Source organism: Capra hircus, chromosome 18, assembly GCF_001704415.2.
Source record: "Capra hircus breed San Clemente chromosome 18, ASM170441v1, whole genome shotgun sequence".
Lineage (NCBI taxonomy): Eukaryota > Metazoa > Chordata > Mammalia > Artiodactyla > Bovidae > Capra > Capra hircus.
Window position 1 is genome coordinate 30,904,591 of NC_030825.1, and position 23,875 is coordinate 30,928,465.

The 23,875-nt window shown below is 38.3% G+C and overlaps 1 protein-coding gene across 1 annotated transcript in view; it reads right to left on the reverse strand.

The window, feature by feature from the left end:
• Positions 1 to 23,875, reverse strand: part of CDH8 (cadherin 8) — a 397,394-nt gene that overhangs the window by 246,170 nt on the left and 127,349 nt on the right. The window contains exon 3 of the mRNA XM_005692098.3: positions 10,478 to 10,772. Within this exon, the coding sequence (XP_005692155.1) occupies positions 10,478 to 10,772 (295 nt within the window). The remainder of the gene's footprint in view (positions 1 to 10,477; positions 10,773 to 23,875) is intronic.

Sequence of the window (23,875 nt, forward strand, 5' to 3'; positions counted from 1 at the left end):
TAACATGTGACCTAACATAGATTCAAAATTCTCTTCTTATTAGACATGTGTTTTTATAACTTTCATAGTATAAAATTATGCAGTTTTGCAAGATACTTTTTAAAAATAGTTTCTAGGATCATATAAATGCCTGAATCTCCAAAAGGGCATAAAATATGAATTTATCAAATTCTTATATACTAATACTCTAAACAGTCTGATGTATGAAAATCATTTTACTTTCTTTAATTTGGTGTTGACCAATTAACTTCGATTTTTTTCAGTAAATCTATTTTGAGCACAGGTTGGAGCCACTGCCGTAGGTCTGTTGTACCATAAATACAACTGAAATACACAAGAGAATAGAATTTGAGAGTATCATATAGTTTCCTGCCTCCATTCCTGACTGCCTGCCATGTAAACAGTTCATTCCAAAAGCCATTAAGTATGGCTGGGCGAGGTAAGAATTCACAGAAAGGCAGGAAGGTAGAAGCAGAGTGAAACAGCAGTAAACATTTGTGTCAGGGACTCAGGGGATGGGCAGAGCAGCAAATGAAAATCACTTACTACAGCAGTGAGGGGTGATGCTAACACCAAATACATCAAGGGAAAAGAAACAGGGTTCTCACTGTTGGAGAAGAAGAAACAATTAGAATGAACCCTGTGGTGTTGCTTTGGCATTGGAGGTTTAGAGGTGAACTCATGGTAATGCATGTTGTGGGGGGGTGTCTAGATTTGATCCTTTTGCTATAAAAAGACTTTATTAGGACAACTGGAGACATCTGACTGAGGTTGGTGCATCCATTAGCAATGGTGTATCACTATTAATTTCCTAATTTTGAAGGTTGTATTGTGCTTGTGTAGAAAATCACCCATGTGGCAAAGACTGATTGAAGAATCTCACGGTGATGGGGTATCATCTCAGCAATGCACACTCTAAAAGTTAAGGAAACATTAATTTGTACTACAACCGCAACTTCTCTCTAAGATTAAATGTATTTCAAATTAAAGGTGATGAAAAACACAAAAGAAATGGACCGTATTTTACATGGGCCTTCCTCCAAAAGAGGATTTGAAGATGTTTACCATAAAAAAGGGCTTCCCAGGTGCTGCTAGCAGTAAAGAACCCACCTGCCAATGCAGGAGACAAGAGACACGGGTTTCATTCCTGGGTTGGGAAGATCTTCCTGGAGGAGGGCATGGCAACCCACTCCAATATTTTTGCCTGGGGAATCCCCATGAACAGAGGAGCCTGGCAGGCTACAGTCCAAGGGGTTGCAAAGAGTCAGACATGACTAAAGTGACTTAGCACACATACACACAGCAAAAAAGAACAAAATTACAAAGAAAAGACATACTACTAGTGGTAAGAGAAGACAGGAGAGAGAATAACACATAGAAGGGACAACACTAGAACTGTTCTCAAATGTCAACACTTTACCTTTGGCTGAGTCACTGTTTCAAGTAGAGTAAGTCCCCTCGCATATTATGTACTGACATCCATAACCTCTATAGTTATGAGCCTTTGCAAAGCAATGAGATTTTCCTTTCCAAAATAAATTTTACTAAGTAACCTCTGGACCTTTTGATTTTTTGATTAATATTTTTTGATGGAGAGTGCATTTTCTTTTGCAGTCACCACCAGGAAATCCAAAGTCAATCCCCATTATTCTCTCTCTTTTTTTTTTTTAAATTTTATTTATTTATTTATTTTTTTAAATTTTAAAATCTTTAATTCTTACATGCGTTCCCAAACATGAACTCCCCTCCCACCTCCCTCCCCATAACATCTCTCTGGGTCATCCCCATGCACCAGCTCCAAGCATGCTGTATCCTGCATTAGACATAGACTGGCGATTCAATTCTTACATGATAGTATACATGTTAGAATGTCATTCTCCCAAATCATCCCACCCTCTCCCTCCCTCTGAGTCCAAAAGTCCATTATACACATCTGTGTCTCTTTCCCTGTCTTGCATACAGGGTCGTCATTGCCATCTTCCTAAATTCCATATATATGTGTTAGTATACTGCATTGGTGTTTTTCTTTGCGGCTTACTTCACTCTGTATAATCGGCTCCAGTTTCGGCCATCTCATCAGAACTGATTCAAATGAATTATTTTTTACGGCTGAGTAATACTCCATTGTGTATATGTACCACAGCTTTCTTATCCATTCATCTGCTGATAGACATCTAGGTTGTTTCCATGTCCTAGCTATTATAAACAGTGCTGCGATGAACATTGGGGTACATGTGTCTCTTTCAATTCTGGTTTCCTCGGTGTGTATGCCCAGAAGTGGGATTGCTGGGTCATAAGGTAGTTCTATTTGCAATTTTTTAAGGAATCTCCACACTGTTCTCCATAGTGGCTGTACTAGTTTGCATTCCCACCAACAGTGTAGGAGGGTTCCCTTTTCTCCACACCCTCTCCAGCATTTATTGCTTGCAGATTTTTGGATCGCAGCCATTCTGACTGGTGTGAAGTGGTACCTCATTGTGGTTTTGATTTGCATTTCTCTAATAATGAGTGATGTTGAGCATCTTTTCATGTGTTTGTTAGCCATCCATATGTCTTCTTTGGAGAAATGTCTATTTAGTTCTTTGGCCCATTTTTTGATTGGGTCGTTTATTTTTCTGGAATTGAGCTACAGAAGTTGCTTGTATATTTTTGAGATTAGTTGTTTGTCAGTTGTTTCATTTGCTATTATTTTCTCCCATTCAGAAGGCTGTCTTTTCACCTTGCTTATATTTTCCTTTGTTGTGCAGAAGCTTTTAATTTTAATTAGATCCCATTTGTTTATTTTTGCTTTTATTTACAGAATTCTGGGAGGTGGATCATAGAGGAGCCTGCTGTGATTTATGTCTGAGAGTGTTTTGCCTATGTTCTCCTCTAGGAGTTTTGTAGTTTCTGGTCTTACATTTAGATCTTTAATCCATTTTGAGTTTATTTTTGTGTGGGGTGTTAGAAAGTGATCTAGTTTCATTCTTTTACAAGTGGTTGACCAGTTTTCCCAGCACCACTTGTTAAAGAGATTGTCTTTACTCCATTGTATATTCTTGCCTCCTTTGTCAAAGATAAGGTGTCCATATATGTGTGGATTTATCTCTGGGCTTTCTATTTTGTTCCATTGATCTATATGTCTGTCTTTGTGCCAGTACCATACTGTCTTGATGACTGTGGCTTTGTAGTAGAGCCTGAAGTCAGGCAAGTTGATTCCTCCAGTTCCATTCTTCTTTCTCAAGATTGCTTTGGCTATTCGAGGTTTTTTGTATTTCCATACAAATCTTGAAATTATTTGTTCTAGTTCTGTGAAAAATGTTGCTGGTAGCTTGACAGGGATTGCATTGAATTTGTAAATTGCTTTGGGTAGTATACTCATTTTCACTATATTGATTCTTCCGATCCATGAACATGGTATATTTCTCCATCTATTAGTGTCCTCTTTGATTTCTTTCATCAGTGTTTTATAGTTTTCTATATATAGGTCTTTAGTTTCTTTAGGTAGATATATTCCTAAGTATTTTATTCTTTTCGTTGCAATGGTGAATGGAATTGTTTCCTTAATTTCTTTTTCTACTTTCTCATTATTCGTGTATAGGAATGCAAGGGATTTCTGTGTGTTGATTTTATATCCTGCAACTTTACTATATTCATTGATTAGCTCTAGTAATTTTCTGGTGGAGTCTTTAGGGTTTTCCATGTAGAGGATCATGTCATCTGCAAACAGTGAGAGTTTTACTTCTTCTTTTCCAATTTGGATTCCTTTTATTTCTTTTTCTGCTCTAATTGCTGTGGCCAAAACTTCCAGAACTATGTTGAATAGTAGCGGTGAAAGTGGACACCCTTGTCTTGTTCCTGACTTTAGCGGAAATGCTTCCAATTTTTCACCATTGAGGATAATGTTTGCTGTGGGTTTGTCATAGATAGCTTTTATTATGTTGAGGTATGTTCCTTCTATTCCTGCTTTCTGGAGAGTTTTTATCATAAATGGATGTTGAATTTTGTCAAAGGCCTTCTCTGCATCTATTGAGATAATCATATGGTTTTTATTTTTCAATTTGTTAATGTGGTGAATTACATTGATTGATTTGCGGATATTGAAGAATCCTTGCATCCCTGGGATAAAGCCCACTTGGTCATGGTGTATGATCTTTTTAATGTGTTGTTGGATTCTGATTGCTAGAATTTTGTTGAGGATTTTTGCATCTATGTTCATCAGTGATATTGGCCTGTAGTTTTCTTTTTTTGTGACATCTTTGTCAGGTTTTGGTATTAGGGTGATGGCGGCCTCATAGAATGAGTTTGGAAGTTTACCTTCCTCTGCAATTTTCTGGAAGAGTTTGAGGAGGATAGGTGTTAGCTCTTCTCGAAATTTTTGGTAGAATTCAGCTGTGAAGCCGTCTGGACCTGGGCTTTTGTTTGCTGGAAGATTTCTGATTACAGTTTCAATTTCCATGCTTGTGATGGGTCTGTTAAGATTTTCTATTTCTTCCTGGTTTGGTTTTGGAAAATTGTACTTTTCTAAGAATTTGTCCATTTCTTCCACGTTGTCCATTTTATTGGCATACAATTGCTGATAGTAGTCTCTTATGATCCTTTGTATTTCTGTGTTGTCTGTTGTGATCTCTCCATTTTCATTTCTAATTTTATTGATTTGATTTTTCTCTCTTTGCTTCTTCATGAGTCTGGCTAATGGTTTGTCAATTTTATTTATCCTTTCAAAGAACCAGCTTTTGGCTTTGTTGATTTTTGCTATGGTCTCTTTTGTTTCTTTTGCATTTATTTCTTCCCAATTTTTAAGATTTCTTTCCTTCTACTAACTCTGGGGTTCTCCAACTCTTCCTTTTCTAGTTGCTCTCTTTAGTTTTTACTTTAATATTAACAGCACTTCAGCCCCGGTTATTCACCAAATGGCTCTCAATTAATTTTACTGTGATTTGCATTTCTATGTGATATATTGTTCTTATATTTTTAACATGCTGATATTCCTATTTTAAAAACTGTATAAGATTTCACCCACACTTCTCTTTGTCCAACTACTGTCCTCTTTGTCCAGCTTCTCAATTTAATTTGGAAAGTATGATAACCTAAAGAGCACTTCCACCTTGGAAAAACAGTAACTATTATTAATAGGCAACAGAATCATTAGGCAATGGAATCATAGAATGTATATAAATGAAGTTCTCTAGAGATATTATCAAAGTTTAGTATAGCATACTGGTTAAAACCTTGGAAAGAAGAGCCAGACATCTGGATTCAATCCCAGCTCCACCACTTAATATCTCAGTTTGGATTATCTATTATTTTCCCCACTTTTCTGATTAAAAATAATGAATATAAAAGTTAATTTCAATACTAATGTTAAAAGACTGTTGTGAATATTGCATGCTTTTAACAGCATTGGGAATATAGCAACTTTTTAATACACATTGATCACCATTAGAGAAGCCCTGAATCTCAAAGAAAACTAAGAAAACCTCCAGTGCCATGTTTTATACAACTTTGCACTCAACAATGCAGTCATTCATTCCAGCTCAAGTCCTACTTGGCTTTCTCATCCATTCCTTTATCTCCTTTTTTACTAATATACCCTTTAGAATAAAATAGGGTTCATTCCAATGTGTGCAATTGTGAAACATACAGTTAAGGCTTCTTGAGCAACTTTTCATTGACTAAGGCATTCACAGGGCTTCCCTCATAATTCAGTTGGTAAAGAATCTGCCTGCAATGCAGAAGACCCCGGTTCAATCCCCAGGGAAGATCCACTGGAGAAGGGATAGGTTACCCACTCCAGTATTTTTGGACTTCCCTTGTGGCTCAGCTGGTAAAGAATCTGCCTGCAATGCAGGAGACCTGGGTTCAATCCCTGGGTTGAGAAGATCCCCTGGAGAAGGAAACAGCTACCCACTCCAGTATTCTGGTCTGGAGAATTCCATGTACTGTATAGTCCATGGCGTCGCAGAGTCAGACATGACTGAGCGACTTTCACTTCACTTTCAAGGCATTCATATCATGTACACAATTTACTGAATCATACTAGTATAAGCAGCTCGAAGATGGATGTTTGTAAAGAAACAAATATCAACTAAGCACCAACTCTATGGCTATGCCAAGTAATTCGAATATACTCATTGAATTTTTCCAAACATATTTTCTTAGGTAAGGATTCTTATGCACACTACACAGATAGAGGTGAGGTTTAGATGGGTTATATCACTAACACGGGTAGAAAGCAGATTTGCAGACAATTATCTGAGATTCTATTTCCAAGCTAAATACAGATTTCGTTTTACCTGAACCTAGGGGTGGACACAAGAGATGAGGGTTTGATTCCTGGGTTGGGAGGATCCCTTGGAGTAGGAAATAGCAACCCACTCCAGTATTCTTGCCTGAAAAATTCCATGGACAGAGGATTCTGGTGGGCTATAGTCCACAGGGTAGCAAAGAGTCAGACGCAACTCAGCACAGGTGTGAACACACAATCAGGGTTTACAATCCCTCACTCCAATATCCAATAGCATAAAAATATTTAAAGTGTCTGGAACTTATCAAGTGTGGGCAAATTTTCATTGAAAAACCAACTTTAACCTTGCTAGCTTGGGATCCACAGTAAAAATCAGATAAGCTCACACATCACTCTTTACACAGTATTGCTATAAAAGTGAATTCTCATCCAGTTCTGAAATAAACAGTAGAATATAAAAGAGCTCTGCCTCCAGTTTCCAAATAAGATATTTCTAAAATAATTTAGCTGCCATTTGGGCAAATATATATGTGTGTTTTGTCTTGACAGCCTGTCAACTGGCAGACAGTTCTGGAATATCACATTCATTTCAATATAATATTGGTAAATTTCTCAATTATAATCTTATTTTTCTCTCTCTGCAACAGTGAAATCCCCCAGTCCTTGCTGGCACTCTTCAGGGTGTTCAGGTGCAGGTGTTGGCATTTCTGCAGTAGCAAAGGAAGAAAAATGAAAGGAGGAAGGCAGGGAGGGAAGAGGCAGGCTGGAAGAGAACAGTGGTAATAGGGAGAGAGCAGAGATAGGAGCTGACCTTCATCCTGATATTCACCTTCATGAGAAATGAAGGGAATAATTCACACTTGACAATAAAATAGTGCAGCTGCCTCTTCCTCCTTTAACCAGAGAGGCTGGGGTCAAACAGAAACCAGACGCCCGATGCATAAAATCGATACAGAGGAAAAGTCCAAAGGCTATACAGGAACGAGATTAATAAAAATAATTTTATAAACCACAACTACCAATTATTGAACACTTATTTACTTTATGGCATGCTTTTACCTTGTATTTTATCATGCGATTCTCAAAAAAAGGAAAGCAAGATAGAAGTTGTTATCTTCGCATTGTGGCTAAGGGAAATCAGCAACAGTTTCACCTCCTTGAATTTCAAAGTCAAGCAGATAATAAGGGATAGAACCAGGATTCAAAATTTCATCCATTTGGTTTCAAAACCCCCCTCTTTCGACTGCAGCATATTCCATGTGGTTTTCATCAGAGATGTAACAAGCTAAGCATTTTTAAAATAACTACGTAAGTTAGTGTAGATTATTTCTTTTATAACGAAATACTATACTATATTGTATACATAGTATAGTATTGAGCAGTACAAATATAGTATAAATACTATACTATATTTATAAAGAAATGCTGTACTATATTGCTATACTCTTATAAAGAAAAATCTTTCAGATAGAGGAACAACGTATAGGTTCACATACACATTACATTATATAGCTAATAATATCTTTAAATTCCTTTCCTTAGCTGAAATTGACCATAAAGTTTGTATTTTATTTTTTCCTCTGAGCATATTTATCAGGGACATGACTCATATACACAAGAATGGAAGCCTCTGATACATCTATAATAAATAGGTATAGACTTGGCCATTAAAGATGTAGAAATTATAATAATGAGGAAAAAAATAGCAGCTTTCTAAGGAAATGGCAACCCACTCCAGTGTTCTTGCCTGAAGAATCCCAGAGACAGGGGAGCCTGGTGGGCTGCCGCCTATGGGATCGCACAGAGTCGGACACGACTGAAGCGACTTAGCAGCAGCGGCAGCAGCAGTTGATCATTTATTTGTAATTAAGTATTCTGTATGTGGGGCTTCCAGGTGGCTCAGCAGTAAAGAATTAATCTGCCAATCCAGGAGACGTGGGTTCTCTCCCTGGATCAGGAAGATCCCCTGGAGAAGGAAATGGCAACCCACTCCAGTATTCTTGCCTGGGAAATGTCATGGGCAGAGGAGCCTAGCAGGCTACAGTCCCTGGGGTCATAAAGAATTGAACACGACTTAGCAATTAAACAACAACAATTCTCTATGTATTGTAAGTGGTAATAGTCCTTTAAAATCACCTTACACTAACAGAGAAAGACTCATAAACTTACAGATCAAATTTATGGTTGCTAGGGGGATGGAATAGTTTAGAAGTTTGGTGGACAGGGACACACTGCTATATTTAAGATGGATAACCAAGAAGGGACTGCTGAACAGCACATGGAACTCTGCTCAACGTTATGTGGCAGCCTGGAGGGGAGGGGAACTTGGGGGAGAATGGGTACACATGCATGCATGGCTGAGTCCCCTTCACTGTTCCACTTGAAACTATCACAACATTGTCAATCATCTATACCTCGATATACAATAAAAAGTTTTTTTTTTTTTTAAAGATGGATTAGGCAAGTTCGCTGCCCTAAATAACTTGATGAAATAAGAAGCAAATCAAAAGAAAGAAAAAAAATATAGTATTTCTCAGCTCCTGTTTACCTGTCAGAATTTAAAAGAAGTATGAACATGAAGGTGTTTTTGATTGTTCGTGGGTTCCTTTCTGTTGTAGTAGTGATGGAAGGAAATAACTTCCTGCTAGAAATCCCTAGAAGTTTCCCACAAACTTTTCCTAGAAAAAATGTCGTTTCAGCCTACCATAGTGGAGTGATTTGATTTTGACAAGAAGGGAAAAAAATATATAAAAGTAGGATTCTTCACACAAGAAATAGACAAAATAGGGTCTAGGTAGAAGAAATACACTGGTAAGATGTGAACACCTGAAGTCGATTCTGATTTGCTCCTGCAATAGGTACATCTACCAAAGTTGTAGTGTAGGTTAAAAAATAAGAGATCAAATGAAGCCAAACTATTTACCTAATTTGGGTTTTTGATTTGTATCTCTATTTGTGTGTATGTGTGTGTTTTATCACATTATGTTCACCTACTTCTAATTCATGTGATTTTGCTGCATAGATTATATCTTTATAGGTTGCCTTAAATGCAGTTTGAAATAAACTATGGTATCCATTCCATCCACTGTATGCTTAGGAATGACTTTGGTGATCTTGGGCCCTGGATCTTGGATTCTGTCTACTACTTTTGTCAGACAAGTAAGAACTCTAAAATTCCCTTTTATCCTGGTATAAAGTCCTGGGTCAGGAATTCCTGTATCAAGGCCAGAGTTTGGGGATGAAGTGAAGTGAAAAGTCACTCAGTCATGTCAAACTCTTTGCAACCCATGGACTGTGGCCTGCCAGGCTCCTCCGCCCATGGAGTTCTCCAGGCCAGAATGCTGGAGTGGGTAACTGTTCCCTTTTCCAGGGAATCTTGCCAACCCAGGGATCAAACCCAGGTCTCCCGCATTGCAGGCGGATTCTCTACCATCTGAGCCACCAGGAAAGCCAAAGAATACTGAACTGGGTAGTCTATCCCTTCTCCAACAGATCTTTCCAACCCAGGAATCGAACTGCTGTCTCCTGCATTCCAGGCAGATTCTTTACCAGCTGAACTACCAAATAACACTGATTTGAGGATAAATAAGCAAACACAAAAAAAGAGAAGGAAAAGGTAGAAACCCATGTTTGGAATAACTGTTGTTCTGTAGAGTATAATGAATATTTCAATGGCTCACAAAAAGTGGGAGTGAGTCATTGGTGACAGCAAGGATTCTTTTAAAAGCTCAGTTCAAGTAAGATAAGCACAACACACAAGCCTCTAGTAGCTGATTTCCTAATCCACTCTAGACTCTACCCACCAGCTCAATGCAATAGCTGGCTGACTACAGACCTAGATGGTTTTCTATTTCTCTATGTGCTATATCTGCATGTGAATACACACAAACAAATAATTAAACATCAAGCAAATATCAATAGGATTAGTCTGGCATGTTGGAACAAATCTTGATAAATCCGCCTCAGTAACAATACTCGAACTGCAGGTCTATGAGAGGAATACAAATTCAGCCTATTGAAGTACTGTCGTGCAAGGAGAGAGATTTTAATAAAACTGCTTCGTCAGTTCCTATTACTCAGGGACTAAAGCTATTGAGCTGTGGAACTGAGGCCAAAAATGGGGATTTGGAAATGCAAATTAGAGATAAGATGGTAATAAATGTCTCTTATTCAGTCACACACTATCCCTAATGCCAAAGGCTATTTTAAAGATGATTCTTAATAGTTCTGTGAAAATGCAAGCATACATACCCAAAATGGACATCTCTGGCACGGTGGCATGATAGGGTCCGTTGAGAAACTCTGGGGCATTGTCGTTGATGTCTTGGACTTTAATAATAAATTCAGAAGGAGGCTCAAGAGGCTTATTTGTTTCCCAGTCCACTGCCTGAGCTGTTAGGGTGTACTCAGCTTTTTCCTCTCGGTCAAGTCTTTTTATAGCATGGATATCTCCTGTTACGTCATTTATTTGAAAGATAGTCCCAGCTCCATCGCCTGACAGGATGTATTTAATTTTTTTGCTCCCAGGATCCAGGTCTGTGTGTAGCTAAAATGAAAGGGGACATTAGTTAGTGATGTGGCAATTTGCAAAGTATGTTTTGGCTATCTCATGTTCCAATATAAAGTTGTTTCTTTCTACATTGATTATAACTTCATCAATTTCTGCCAACAGCAGCTGCACAGAGAGTCTGTGCAACCCTCTGTATATCAAGTATAATGAGAGTCAACAAATACGTTTGAATGCCTTTAAAAAATACTCTGGCCTGTTCAGTATAAATTGATACACATTTACAATGATAAAAATATTGAGCAGAAAACACTAAAATATGTGTTCCTTCAATTTATTCATATATTTACTTGCTTAGTATGAACTGATGTGCAGTTAGAATGATAAAAAGATTGATAATAATACATAAAAATGTATGCATTCTTTTCAATTTGTTAATACATTTAAAGTTATTATTATTATTTATTTTTATGGGCTACTATCTGTGTGCCAAAAACGGTGTGAATCACTTCTCATGTACTAATTCTTTTCATTTTTTCCAAAAGTCATTGAATTAGAATATTTCATATGAAACATAGGAAAAGGGAAGGTATATTGTAACATCTCCACAGATTCTTTTTGATGGAAACGAGTGCAGCGGGCCTAAAGTTCAACTCAGCTCTGGCTCCTGTATTTGTAACGTGCCATAATTCTAACAATCTGATGGATGTTAAGACCTTCTGTTTGTGTAAGTTTTTTTTTTTTTTTCCACTTTGATTTGTATAATTCTTCTAGTCCAGGAAGATTATTCCCATTTGACAAAGATGACTGAGAACAGATTATGGGAGCACATTTTCCAGAAATGAGACTTCTTTGAGAAATAAAAATTTTGCAGCAGGAATTCAGATCCATCTTCAATAATGGCAACAAATATTTACTGAACACCTACTCTGCCTAAAACATTTTGGTATGTACTGGGGAAAACAGAATCCCAAAATTTCATAGTTTATTCTCAGGAGGGAAACAAAAGTGTTCTGATATATGGTGCTTTTTCTTTATACTATATAGACTCCTATTAAAAAATAAGGCGAGAAAATATATTTTTAATTTGCATTTTTAAAAGCAAAACTCATTGGATTATAGTTGTAAAATATTGCCTAAATGCACATATTTTCATATAAACACAATTATTTAAATGCCAATATAATTAGTTCTTGGACTTCCCTGGTGGCTCAGATGGTAAAGAATCCACCTGCAATGCAGGAGACCTGGATTCTATCCCTGGGTTGGGAAGACCCCTGGAGGAGGGCATAGCAACCCACTCCAGTATTCTTGCCTGGAGAATCCCCATGGACAGGGGAGCCTGGCGAGCTACAGTCCATGGGGTCACAAAGAGTTGGACACGACTGAGCAACTAAGCACACGTGCATAGTTAGTTCTTGCATCATGAGATTTTTAAATACCTGTTCCTTAAAATATATATATGTATAAATTGAAGGAAAAAGTCTTGTGCAAAGAAACTCCTAGAAACTCAAAAGGCATTGCATTCTCTTGGGATCACTTTTTATTCAGAACAGATTTTATCACTTTCTTTGCCAATTTAAATTTTATTTAGCTCCTCAATAAATGAAAAGAAAAGATTATACAAAAGACATAAAACAGCAATGACGCATCCAAATGCATCTAGATCGCCTATTTTACTTCTGAATATTTTAAAAAGTTAAAGCATAAGATTACATCAAATATTTATTGAACCTCAAATTGTATCCATTTCATTTATTGTACTAAACTTATTAACAAGAGGAAATGTTGAAATGCCGCTTTATCTTAATGAATGTGGGAATAAATTCATTAATGTGGTATTAATCCAAATTTATGATCATTTTAATTTATGTGCATTTTAATATTCTATTAGCATTTTTATTAAAAAAGAAAAATTTGAATAAAGTATGGTTCATGGATGTTCCCATTCATATACATGCATTCCTGAGACTCAGAATGTATTGACGTGCGTCACTCTTGACCATCACAGTTTTGCTATCAAAAATTAAGTCATTCAAAATACTGTTATTATTTATGTTATAACTTACTTGTGCCATATTTATCCATACATTTTTCCATACATTTATCAATAGCCTCTGATTAGTAAATCATATCATATTCTTAGATTTTGATGGTCCTTTCCTTTGTATTTAGAAATAACTGAGGGAGAAGGGAACAGCATATGTTTTTTTTTTTTAATTATTTTCTTTTTTAGTTTTTTATTTTTTTTAATTTTAAAATCTTTAATTCTTACATGCGTTCCCAAACATGAACCCCCCTCCCACCTCCCTCCCCATAACATCTCTCTGGGTCATCCCCATGCACCAGCTCCAAGCATGCTGTATCCTGCGTCAGACATAGACTGGCGATTCAATTCTTACATGATAGTATATATGATAGAATGCCATTCTCCCAAATCATCCCACCCTCTCCCTCTCCCTCTGAGTCCAAAAGTCCATTATACACATCTGTGTCTTTTTTCCTGTCTTGCATACAGGGTCGTCATTGCCATCTTCCTAAATTCCATATATATGTGTTAGTATACTGTATTGGTGTTTTTCTTTCTGGCTTACTTCACTCTGTATAATCGGCTCCAGTTTTAAAAAAACAATAAGCTAAGTAAGACAGATCTCGCTAACTACGTGAACTGAAGAAATTAACACATTTATTTGAGCTTCAGTTACTTTGCCTCTAATATGGAGAAAAGACACCTATTTTGTAGAATTGGTTTTATAATCTGAGATGATCTATTTGAAAAACAGAAAAATTAAATGTTAACTGTACAATAACTGAAGCTGTTTCTACTTCATAACATCCTCAACTATATACAACTAACTGAAAACATTACAATAAAGCCCGTCTACGAGCTGAGTGAAAAGCTCCCAAAATTCCATCCTGAGAAAATGGAGAAAAAAGCTCTTAGCAAACACTGTGTACTTTCTCTTTCTTCTGGAGAATTATTTTTAGCAAATCTCTGCAAAATCCAGAGCCCTCATGATCTTAAAAGGCAGAGTATTGTGTTTCTATATTCATTCCTTTCATCCGGTTATTAATATTCACACACACACACACACACACTTGCACATGGCTCATTGAAGTAACCAACTTAACATTACAAATAAAGACCTGTGGGTGTGTAAGAATAGCAATTTACAGGGGGCAAATGTTCATAAGACTCCACATCTGGTCCTGAGAAATCAGAATACATGCTAATAAGCTGCTGCTCTCTTGGTTGGTCTCCATGTATCTGTTTAAACCTGCTCACTTCAGTGTATCAAGACTGTTCTGTCAACCCACCCCAGGACCTTCTCCGTGAGATCATGATGCCAAAGACATCCCAAACTTTCACACATCGTGCATCATCTGGAAGTGTGAGGACCATCTCTCCTAAGGGCTGCTTCTGCTAATTATACCAGGATAAGGGCCACATGCAAATTGGCTGCAGTGGTAAGATGTTGGCCTGGCTGTGGTACAAAGACCTCATCCATTCACTGGTTAATTATGCACCAAACATGATTATAAGCAACACAGACATGGTCTCTGCCCTCAAAGACCCACAGCTTTGTGGGAGATAGCACACACGGGAAATATTTGTTATTGTTACTGTTACTATTACTGTCACACTACTGGCTACTTATTATCTGGTAAACATCTTGCATCGACATATGTCATCTATTCTCACAGCCAACCAGAGACCATTCCTGCATTTCAACAACGAAATGACTGAAATTCAGAGATTTTTAGGGAACTTTTCCATAGAATTTACTATCAGAAAGTGGCAATCTTAACAGCATAAGGTTTAAAGTAAATTTCCTGGATTCAAATACATGCCCCAAGGCTCTGATACAGAAAGAAAGCTGGGGCGGTGGGGGGAAGTGGCGATGGAGTGCATAGGTTAAATTTATTTAACTCACAAAATGGAGTGTGGGGAACAGCAAAGGCCACTACAAAAAAGTAATGATTTGGGTTTCCCTGGTATCTCAATGATAAAGAAGCCACCTGCCCGTGCAGGAGTCACGTGTTCACACGCTGCTGAGCAGCCAAGCCCACACGCCACAACTACTGAGCCTGTGCTCTAAAGCTGGGAGCCACGACAGCTGAGCCCAGGCGTCTCAACTACCGAAGCCCGCACACCCTAGAGCCTGGGCTCCACGCAAGAAGCCCCCACGATGAGAAGCCTGAGGACCACAACTACAGAAAAGTCCATGCAGCAACGAAGACTCAGCACAGCCAAAAATAAATAAATAAGATTATTGTTTCAGCTCAGTTGGTAAAGCCCTGAGCCCTGATAGCTCAGTTGGTAAAGAATCTGCCTCCAGTGCAGGAGACCCCAGTTCGATTTGTGGGTCAGGAAGATCCCCTGGAGAAGGGAAAGGCTCCAGTATTCTGGCCTGGAAAATTTTATTTTCAAAAAATAATGGTTAAAATTTCAGATCGCAAAGCGGGAGGGGATACTCTCCAAGCACAGGTAAACGTACGGGTGAAGATCCGCAGATAAGTCATAGCATACTAAGTGAGAAAAGCTAAAGATGATTTACAGAGTCTGTGTACTGACTTTAGGAAAAAGAGAGGTAACAAGAAATAAGGATAGAAAGCCAGGAAGGGGTCAGATTATGTAGAATTTTGAGAGCAAACTTCAGAGTTCAGATCTGACCATAAAGGCAACAACAATCCATATTCACAGTTTCAGTAAGAAGCCTGGCATCATAATAGTTTTGTTTCGGTAAATCACAGAGGTAGGAAGGCACCCGTTAGCAAAAGGCTTAAAAGCAAAGGGAAAGAGGAAGTCAGATGAAAACTTAGACATCAATTCACAAAGCTACCTCAATTTGGGATTCCAAGCTCAGCCCAGCACCCACGGGCTGTGTCACCTACAACCAGCTGAAGCCCTGTGGTCACTCCCTGCAGCCGTGGCGAGGAGCACCGAGTGTCGCGTATACAGTGAGCAATCGTGGTCATTCACTGGTCATTCATGTTGCGTCTTCGGTTGCAGGGATCATAGCAGGACTACAACATAACGGAGCTGAATTGTGAGCATCAGTGTAATTACACCTTCACTATCTTTCATATATTTGCATAATATCCCCTAATTACAAGTTTAAAACTTTAAAAGCCATGGGAGCAAACATTTGCATTTCCACTTTCCTTTGCATTCCCCCTGCCTAGTGAGGTGTCTGTCATGCTCTTGGGGCTCAGAAAGTATTTGTGGAGTAAGGTGAATGTAAAGGAAGGGAAGGAAAGAACACTGTCTCATTTTATTTTCAAAATAGTAATTTAAAGAAGAGTGAAGAAATTTAGCAGTGTGAGGTCTAGTGAGCTTAAACCTTATCTACTCTAAACATAAAACCCTTGAGTTCCTTCAATTCTGCATTCAATTTTAGCAGAACTCCTGAGACACAGCAGAGGGAACATCAAGGGAAGGACGAGCGGATGGACGACAATGGATGAATAACGACAACAGAGGAAAGTGCCTGATACTCACATTGCACTGTCCTCAGAATACGAGCCCCTCCCAGCCTATTCTTCAGTGTCACCCATCTCTCTTTTTTAAATTAGATACTTAACTTTTCATTTAAAATAAAATACTGCATTCATTTTTTGAATTTAAGTGGGCAGTGAGACTAGTCAAAACTAATATAAGCACTGGCTAATCCCCGTTTAATTGTACTACAGACAGTTTGTATTTTACTCTTCTAAAATTCTATACTGAGCCTATATTGTCCTTAAAATAAGAGAAGAAAGCAGCTAAACTAACCTAACATCTAGTGATTTCAGCCAACTTATTATGAAAGGCTAAACTACTTTGAATTTGTGGCATTTTCTGCTTATCGAGGCTAGAAGAAAATAACCCTTTTGCTTTTCTAAAAGTTCAATTTCTTCCTGAATTTAAAATTAGTAAATTTACCCTTAAAGATCAAATGACCGAAGATAGTTCTGTGGCTGCCAAAAAATAAAAGTACAAACTACTTTTCCACCTTCTTCTGCAGAATTCTTGAGGGCACTGAAGTACTTCTAGTATCAATACAGTAGGGCTGAGAGAAGATAAAGTCTCCTCTGAGCGCCTATCTTAATACCAAAGAATGACTTAATTACCATGCTTGTCAACCTCTTCCTGGAGAGTGAGTGATGTAGAATAGGACTCAGCGAACTGGGGGTAATCAGTTCCTCATGTGAACATCTGTAGCTCTGACGTCGGAACTTACTTTGAAGTTCCACTCAATCCAAAAGGACATCCGAGGAGAGTTTCTCAAGTTTCCTGTCTTCCTCTAGAGTTACTGGGAAAGAATCAGCATCTTTGGAACGCAAAGGGGTTAACAAGGATCACTGCAACATGAATCCTCTCACTTACTGATTCCTGGTTTTCATCAGTCTATTCTCCCTTGGAGAGAAGAGCAAGCTTAGCACATTTAAAGTCACATCTTACACTGTGTTCTCAGTATCTAGTAGGTGCCTGTCAGGGAGACACAGGTGCTTCGGGCTAATGATCTATATCAGTTATGAAGGGATGGATAATCTAATTCTTAAATGGTAACCAATTAATTGGAGAAGGAAATGGCAACCCACTCCAGTACTCTTGCCTGGAAAATCCCATGGACCGAGGAGCCTAGTAGGCTGCAGTCCATGGGGTCGCTACTAGTCAGACACGACTGAGTGACTTCACTTTCACTTTTCACTTTCATGCATTGGAGAAGGAAATGGCAACCCACTCCAGTGTTCTTGCCTAGAGAATCCCAGGGACGGGGGAGCCTGGTGGGCTGCCGTCCATGGGGTCACACAGAGTCGGACACGACTGAAGCGACTTAGCAGCAGCAGCAGCGACCAATTAATATCAAAGGTGGGACCAGAAATGTAACAGAGCATAAATTTTTGACCAAAATGATAAAGAATGCAGGACTTCACTCTAAATCAGGCATACATTTAGGCTGCTAGGGGAGTGAAAGGGCAGGTAAGGAGAAAGAGCAAATTGATACAGGAAAACAAAACATTCCTGTTTCTAAACTGCTCCCCCACCAGAAGGACCAGAAGTTTGACTTGAAGTCTACTTATTTTAACCTGTAGTTCAGTCTTTTTGCACACAATAGAACATCTCACAGAAGATGCTGACCCAACATGAAATGGTCCGTTCAAGAACGAGTTTGCTTCCATCACTGTATTCAAGTAGAACTAGACAACCGCGGGTTCTTGATGCTTTGAAAGTGAAAGTGAAGTCACTCAGTCGTGTCCAGGTTTTTGCGACCCCATGGACTGTAGCCTATCAGGCTCCTCCATCCATGGGATTTTCCAGGCAAAAGTACTAGAGTGGGTTGCCATTTCCTTCTCCAGAGGATCTTCCCGACCCAGGATAGAGCTAAATTAATCATAATACGATGGTGGGAGATGGAGAAGGAGGAGTGAGATTGGACTCACATCGCTTGTAAGATGCCTTTATATGCTGAAATGTTGCATCACTTTAGCAAATCTAAATAATTATTTCATCCAGTCATGCCACCTTATATTCCATTTACTTGATTGAAGTAGAGTTGATTTTCAATGTGGGGTTAATTTCTGCTGTATATCAAAGTGACTCATATAGATAGACTGATATGCTTTTTTCATATTCCATTTCATTATGGTTTATCACAGGATATTGGATACAATTCCCTGTGCTATACAGCAGGACCTTATTGTTTACATACTCTATATATAACACTTTTCCTCGCTAAGCCCAAACTCCCAATCCTTCCCTCCCTTGTTCCCCCCCAGCACACACCAGCAAGCACAAATCTGTTCTCTATTTCTGAGTCACATCATTCTTAACAATTTGCAGAAACAAATTATACAACTACAGCTCAGTAATAGACATAAAAACACCCCAGCATGTTAGTAAGATTGAGTTGGGAATATGCATTTATGTGTGTGATCATACACTCTGAAGAAATAATTCAGTGAAATGATAACAGTCCTTCATTCTCATACAAACCAAATTACCCTGAAATTTGTCTTACAGGGTGAAAGGGTGAAGAAGACACAATCACTGATTAAGAGACTAGAACAGAGCATCTTACACTGGAGGTGAACTTCTACTTTGACAAAAAAATTCTGATGTTTTACAGGAGACAAATGCGTAGCATCCTGATATCTCAGATGTGCGGTCTTTGCACTCTGTGTTAGCTGCTGATGTGAGTGCTGAACACCTTACCCTGGCCAAGGGGAGCAATTCCCAGAGAAACAGAAAATTGGAAGCAAGTCGGAGTGAACTGCTGCTTCTGGCTGCAGGAATCTGAATTTATCGTCAGAATTAGGAATGTAATACTTGTGCTACTGTTTAAGATAGTAAGTGCCACAAAGACAGGGCCTCCAGGTATGTTATTCAACAGTCTTCTCAACAACAAACATAGTAGCTGGAACATAGCAGATGCTCAGTAAAGCCTAATGGCTGTTGTGTCTGTACAGGATCTATCATAATGTCCTGCACCTTGTCAGTGATTTTACAAGGATGAGAGGCACAGGTTCTGTAAATAGATGGACTTTCTCAAGTTCACATAATTAACAAATAACAGAAGCAGATGTAACTCAATAAATCAGATTTCAGAGCCTATACATTTTGGCATCTTTCCAGAGAAACCCCCAGGACTGCATACCTAGTTAGCCTGGGGGTTTCCTATTTCACTGTATGAGAAGGAGATGGGCTGGAGCAGGCTCCCTACTCTGTCCCTAAACAGCAATAGGCATTTCTTAAAGACATTTAGAAGCCATGTGCATGAAGCTGTAAGTACAGTTTGTCCTATAAAAGCTTGAAATAGAATAGAGACAGAAATAGAAAGGCAGTATGCTCAACTAATAGGGATGCAAACAGAGAATATTGACAAGAAGAGGCTGGCAGGCTGTTTACCAAGACTTTGCAAGCCAACACTCATGACCTTGGCCAATTTGCTACTTTCTTCAGTCTGGACCACAGCTTTATGGGTTTGGAAACATGACATGTAAGTTTACAGCAAATCCATCTCTCTTAGCCAGACTCCAATAAAGAAAGTTCCCAAATCCAATTTTTTTTAAGGGGAATGTTTTGATCATAACCAGCATTTCAACTATCTGAGCGATCATGATAAGCAAAATTTCTCCTTATATAAAAACCCACACGCAAGTGAAGCCAAATTATCCGTGTTGATAGGATTCAGAAAAAGGAGATGGATCCAATCCATAATGATGTCATAGGAAAAATAACATAAGTATGCCTATCTTACCAAAATGATCTTAAACATGCTCTGAGAATGCTTAACTTTTATATTCTCAGATTTCTTTTTCTTTTAAGTACTGAGATCAAGACTCCAATATTTAAGCAACTATAGGGGCATAAAAGACAGTGAACTCCTTTCAGTTGGACATATCATTGGAAGGACTGATGCTAAAGCTGAAGTTCCAATACTTTGGCCACCTGATGCGAGAAGCTAACACATTGCAAAAGACCCTGATGCTGGGAAATAGTGAGGGTGGGAAGAGAATAGGGCAACAGAGGATGAGATGGTTGGATGGCATCACTGACTCAATACACATGTTTGAACAAACTCCAGGAGACAGTGAAGGACAGGGAAGCCTGGCATCATGCTGCAGTCCGTGCAGTCACAAGGAGTTGGACACAACTTAGCAACTGAAAAATAATACTTTCTTATCATATGTATGTTGGTAACATACTGGCTAATATATTAGATCTTACAGGGTTGGAAGTCAATATGTTTTTCTAAGGCAATCGAAGATTTATAAAGTAGTAATTGATATTATGGGAACCAGAATGAAAGCCTGATAAGAAATAGAAAAAACAGGAATACACTGAGGGATTTGCTTAATCTCCCCAGAATTCAGTGTCCTTGTTTGTAAAGTGTTTTAATAAGTTTTAACAACCTAGCATTACAAAACATATAGGGTTTTTGTAATGCTTAAAATATGCCAATAGATAATCAGTAAAGCACATTCTCTTCTAGGAACTAAAACATTCCAACAAAACTGCATATAGGGTGGATTCTTGTGGAGACTGAGTCTTGGAATTACAATGATAAATTCTACCAAAACTGGAACTTCTTTCCAAGAAAAATACACCCAACAATATATTGTGGGTCAGAATTTGTCATGGAGCATTACTTTGTAGTAAACACATGAATGTTACCTCTTGACTAAAATGCTCTTTGTACAAAGTAGCTTAAACTCTTACATTGGACATTCTTATATCGGGAATATAATCACGTATTCGGTACTTATTCACCTGTTTAGGAAGTACATGCAGTAGATGTATTTGGAAGCTTTTACTCTTTTTTTCAGCTTTATTGATGTGTATTTCACAAATAAAACTGTAAGGTGTTTAAAGTGTACTTCATTTTTATTTCATGTTATTCAAAAACTGTAAGCCTAGAAGTAAAAGGGGGTGGTCAACGTGCATTGTGTCATTGAATAAATGCTTGTGTGTGCCAGAGTGTGGGTGGATAATGATTGTGTATCTATTACTAAAAAGAGATTTAGGTGAATGGATCAAGGAGTGGATGGATGGATGAATAATTGGATGGATGAGGAAACTGGTCATTAACAGAATTAAGTGAAAGAAAATGGATGGAGAGATGGTTTTATTGGGGCATGCATAAAAATAATAGAGGGATGGCTGAGTAAGAGTCTCAGTCCCATTTTTCCATTTAGGTTCAAAAGCACATTAAATTCTATGAATCGACACATGAATGAACAAATGGACATATTGGTGAGTAGGTGGGTGGAAGGACCACAGGGTTTCTCACTAAAAAGACTGATTTGGGAAAACGTAACAAATTATTCTCTCTCGGAGTCCTATTCCTTGTCTTATACTAAAGCAGACACAGTACTTGGGAGCTCAACTATAAATTATAAGAGATTCTTATACAAAGATCCTTGGAGCATGTTTAGTTTTCAACTCAACCATCACTCTCCACAGATCTCTTGAAAAATTTTCTATTTCTCTTTCTATATATATATAGATAAGTAGATAGATCAATAGGACAGATATCGATATGAGAGAGGGAAATTTAATTCAAAATAAATAGACAATGTGATAATATACAATGTAAGCAAGGTGAATAGGACTAAAAGGAGACAACGAAGATTATTAGCCAAACAAAAGAAGTAGATTTTAAATAGATATGGATATTTAAAACATATATTCAGGATATTATTAATATTCAAAGATCAATTTAGATTGAAACCTTTAGTTCAATTCAGTTCAGTTGCTCAGTCATGTCCGACTCTTTGAGACCCCATGGACTGCAGCATGCCAGGCTTCCCTGCCCATCACTAACTCCCAGAGCTTACTCAAACTCATGTCCATTGAGTCGGTGATGCCATCCAAGCATCTCATTCTCTGTTGTCCCCTTCTCCTCCCACCTTCAAACTTTCCCAGCATCAGGGTCTTTTCAAATGAGTCAGTTCTTCACATCAGGTGGCAAAAGTATTAGAATTCCAGCTTCAGCATCAGTCCTTCCAATGAATATTCAGGACTGATTTCCCTTAGGATGGACTGGTTGGACCTCCTTGCAGTCCATGGGATTCTCAAGACTCTTCTCCAGTAACACAGTTCAAAAGCATCAATTCTTCGGTGCTCAGCTTTCTTTATAGTCCAGCTCTCACATCCATACATGGCTACTGGAAAAATCATAGCTTTGACTACACAGACCTTTGCTGGCAAAGTAATGTCTCTACTTTTTAATATGCTGTCTAGGTTGGTCATAACTTTCCTTCCAAGGAGTAAGCGTCTTTTAATTTCATGGCTGCAGTCACCATCTCCAGTGATTTTGGAGCCCCCCAAAATAAAGTATGTCACTGTTTCCACTGTTTCCCCATCTATTTGCCATGAAGTGATGAGACCAGTATAACCTTCAGTTATACTGTGGAAAAAGGAGAAAACATTTAAGAAGGTTGTGTCAGTGTCCTTTATGTTTGAAAAGACCTTGATTAACCAGAGTCCCAATAGGAGTTGAAAATATGAGACAAATTTCTGATGTGGTAATCACAATTACTTGCTAAACAGGATGCAATTTGTTATCCCAAAACTGACAAGATCACAGTGGGAAAGAACACAGTGGATAACCAAATGACAGTCATCTATTCTCTGAAATTCTCTTTATAAAGAGACTGTGAGGTAATCAAAATGCCATGAACTTGGAAGAACATTGAAGTTAAAGTTAAAAATGAAATAACATAAACCTGGGATTGAGTTTGGGCTATAGAATAGGATTTGACACTGGCAAATCATTTTTTTCTGTGATCAAAAAGCCTGATAAGTGTGGTCCAGTGGTTAAGACTTCATGCTTCCAATGCAGGGGCCCCTGGTTCAATCCCTGGTTGGGGAACTAAGATCCCACAGGCCATGTGGCATGGCCAAAGAAATCCACAAACCCAAATTTTAAAGCCTGACAATAACTTAGCTGTGTTACCCACTCCTTCCTCTTGAGCACTGTAAACTGCTGTCTCATTCACAACCTCAATAAGAAGGAAGAGGGTCATGACCAAAGCACATATTTAACAGAAATAATCACATTTGCAAGTTTGACAACTCAATGGGTGGATGAATTATTGATTATTCACCAATAGATTATTGATGTGTGGGTGGACGAATGGACAAATGTGCTGATAAAAAATTAAGAGGAAGAGGAAGGGCAGGTAAACGGCTTTGTTGGAGAATGCATAGGTACACAAAGAAATAGATGAGAGGATGGCTAACTAAATAGATTCACAAACACCCTTCCTTTTTGAAAAATGACAATCAGAAAACCTGATTTGAATTAAAACTGGTAGATATGATTTCAGACAAATCACTTTAAATTTCCCTATTTTAGTTTCTTCTTATTGAAATGATACCAACAAGGTCATTAGCACCATTATAAAAACATTTACCTGACTGTTATAAGGATAGTTTGTATGTAAAAGTCGTTCTTAATCATTTTACCTCTACTCCTCCAAATATCATTCCTACAGTATTCCTACAGTGATGGGTGGGGGCTTCCCTGGTGGCTCAGTTGGTAAAGAATCTGCCTGCAGTGCAGAAGACTGTCTGCAATGCAAAAGATCCGTGTTCCATCCCTGGGTTGGGGAGTTCCCCAGGAGAAGGAAATGGCAACCTACTCCACAAT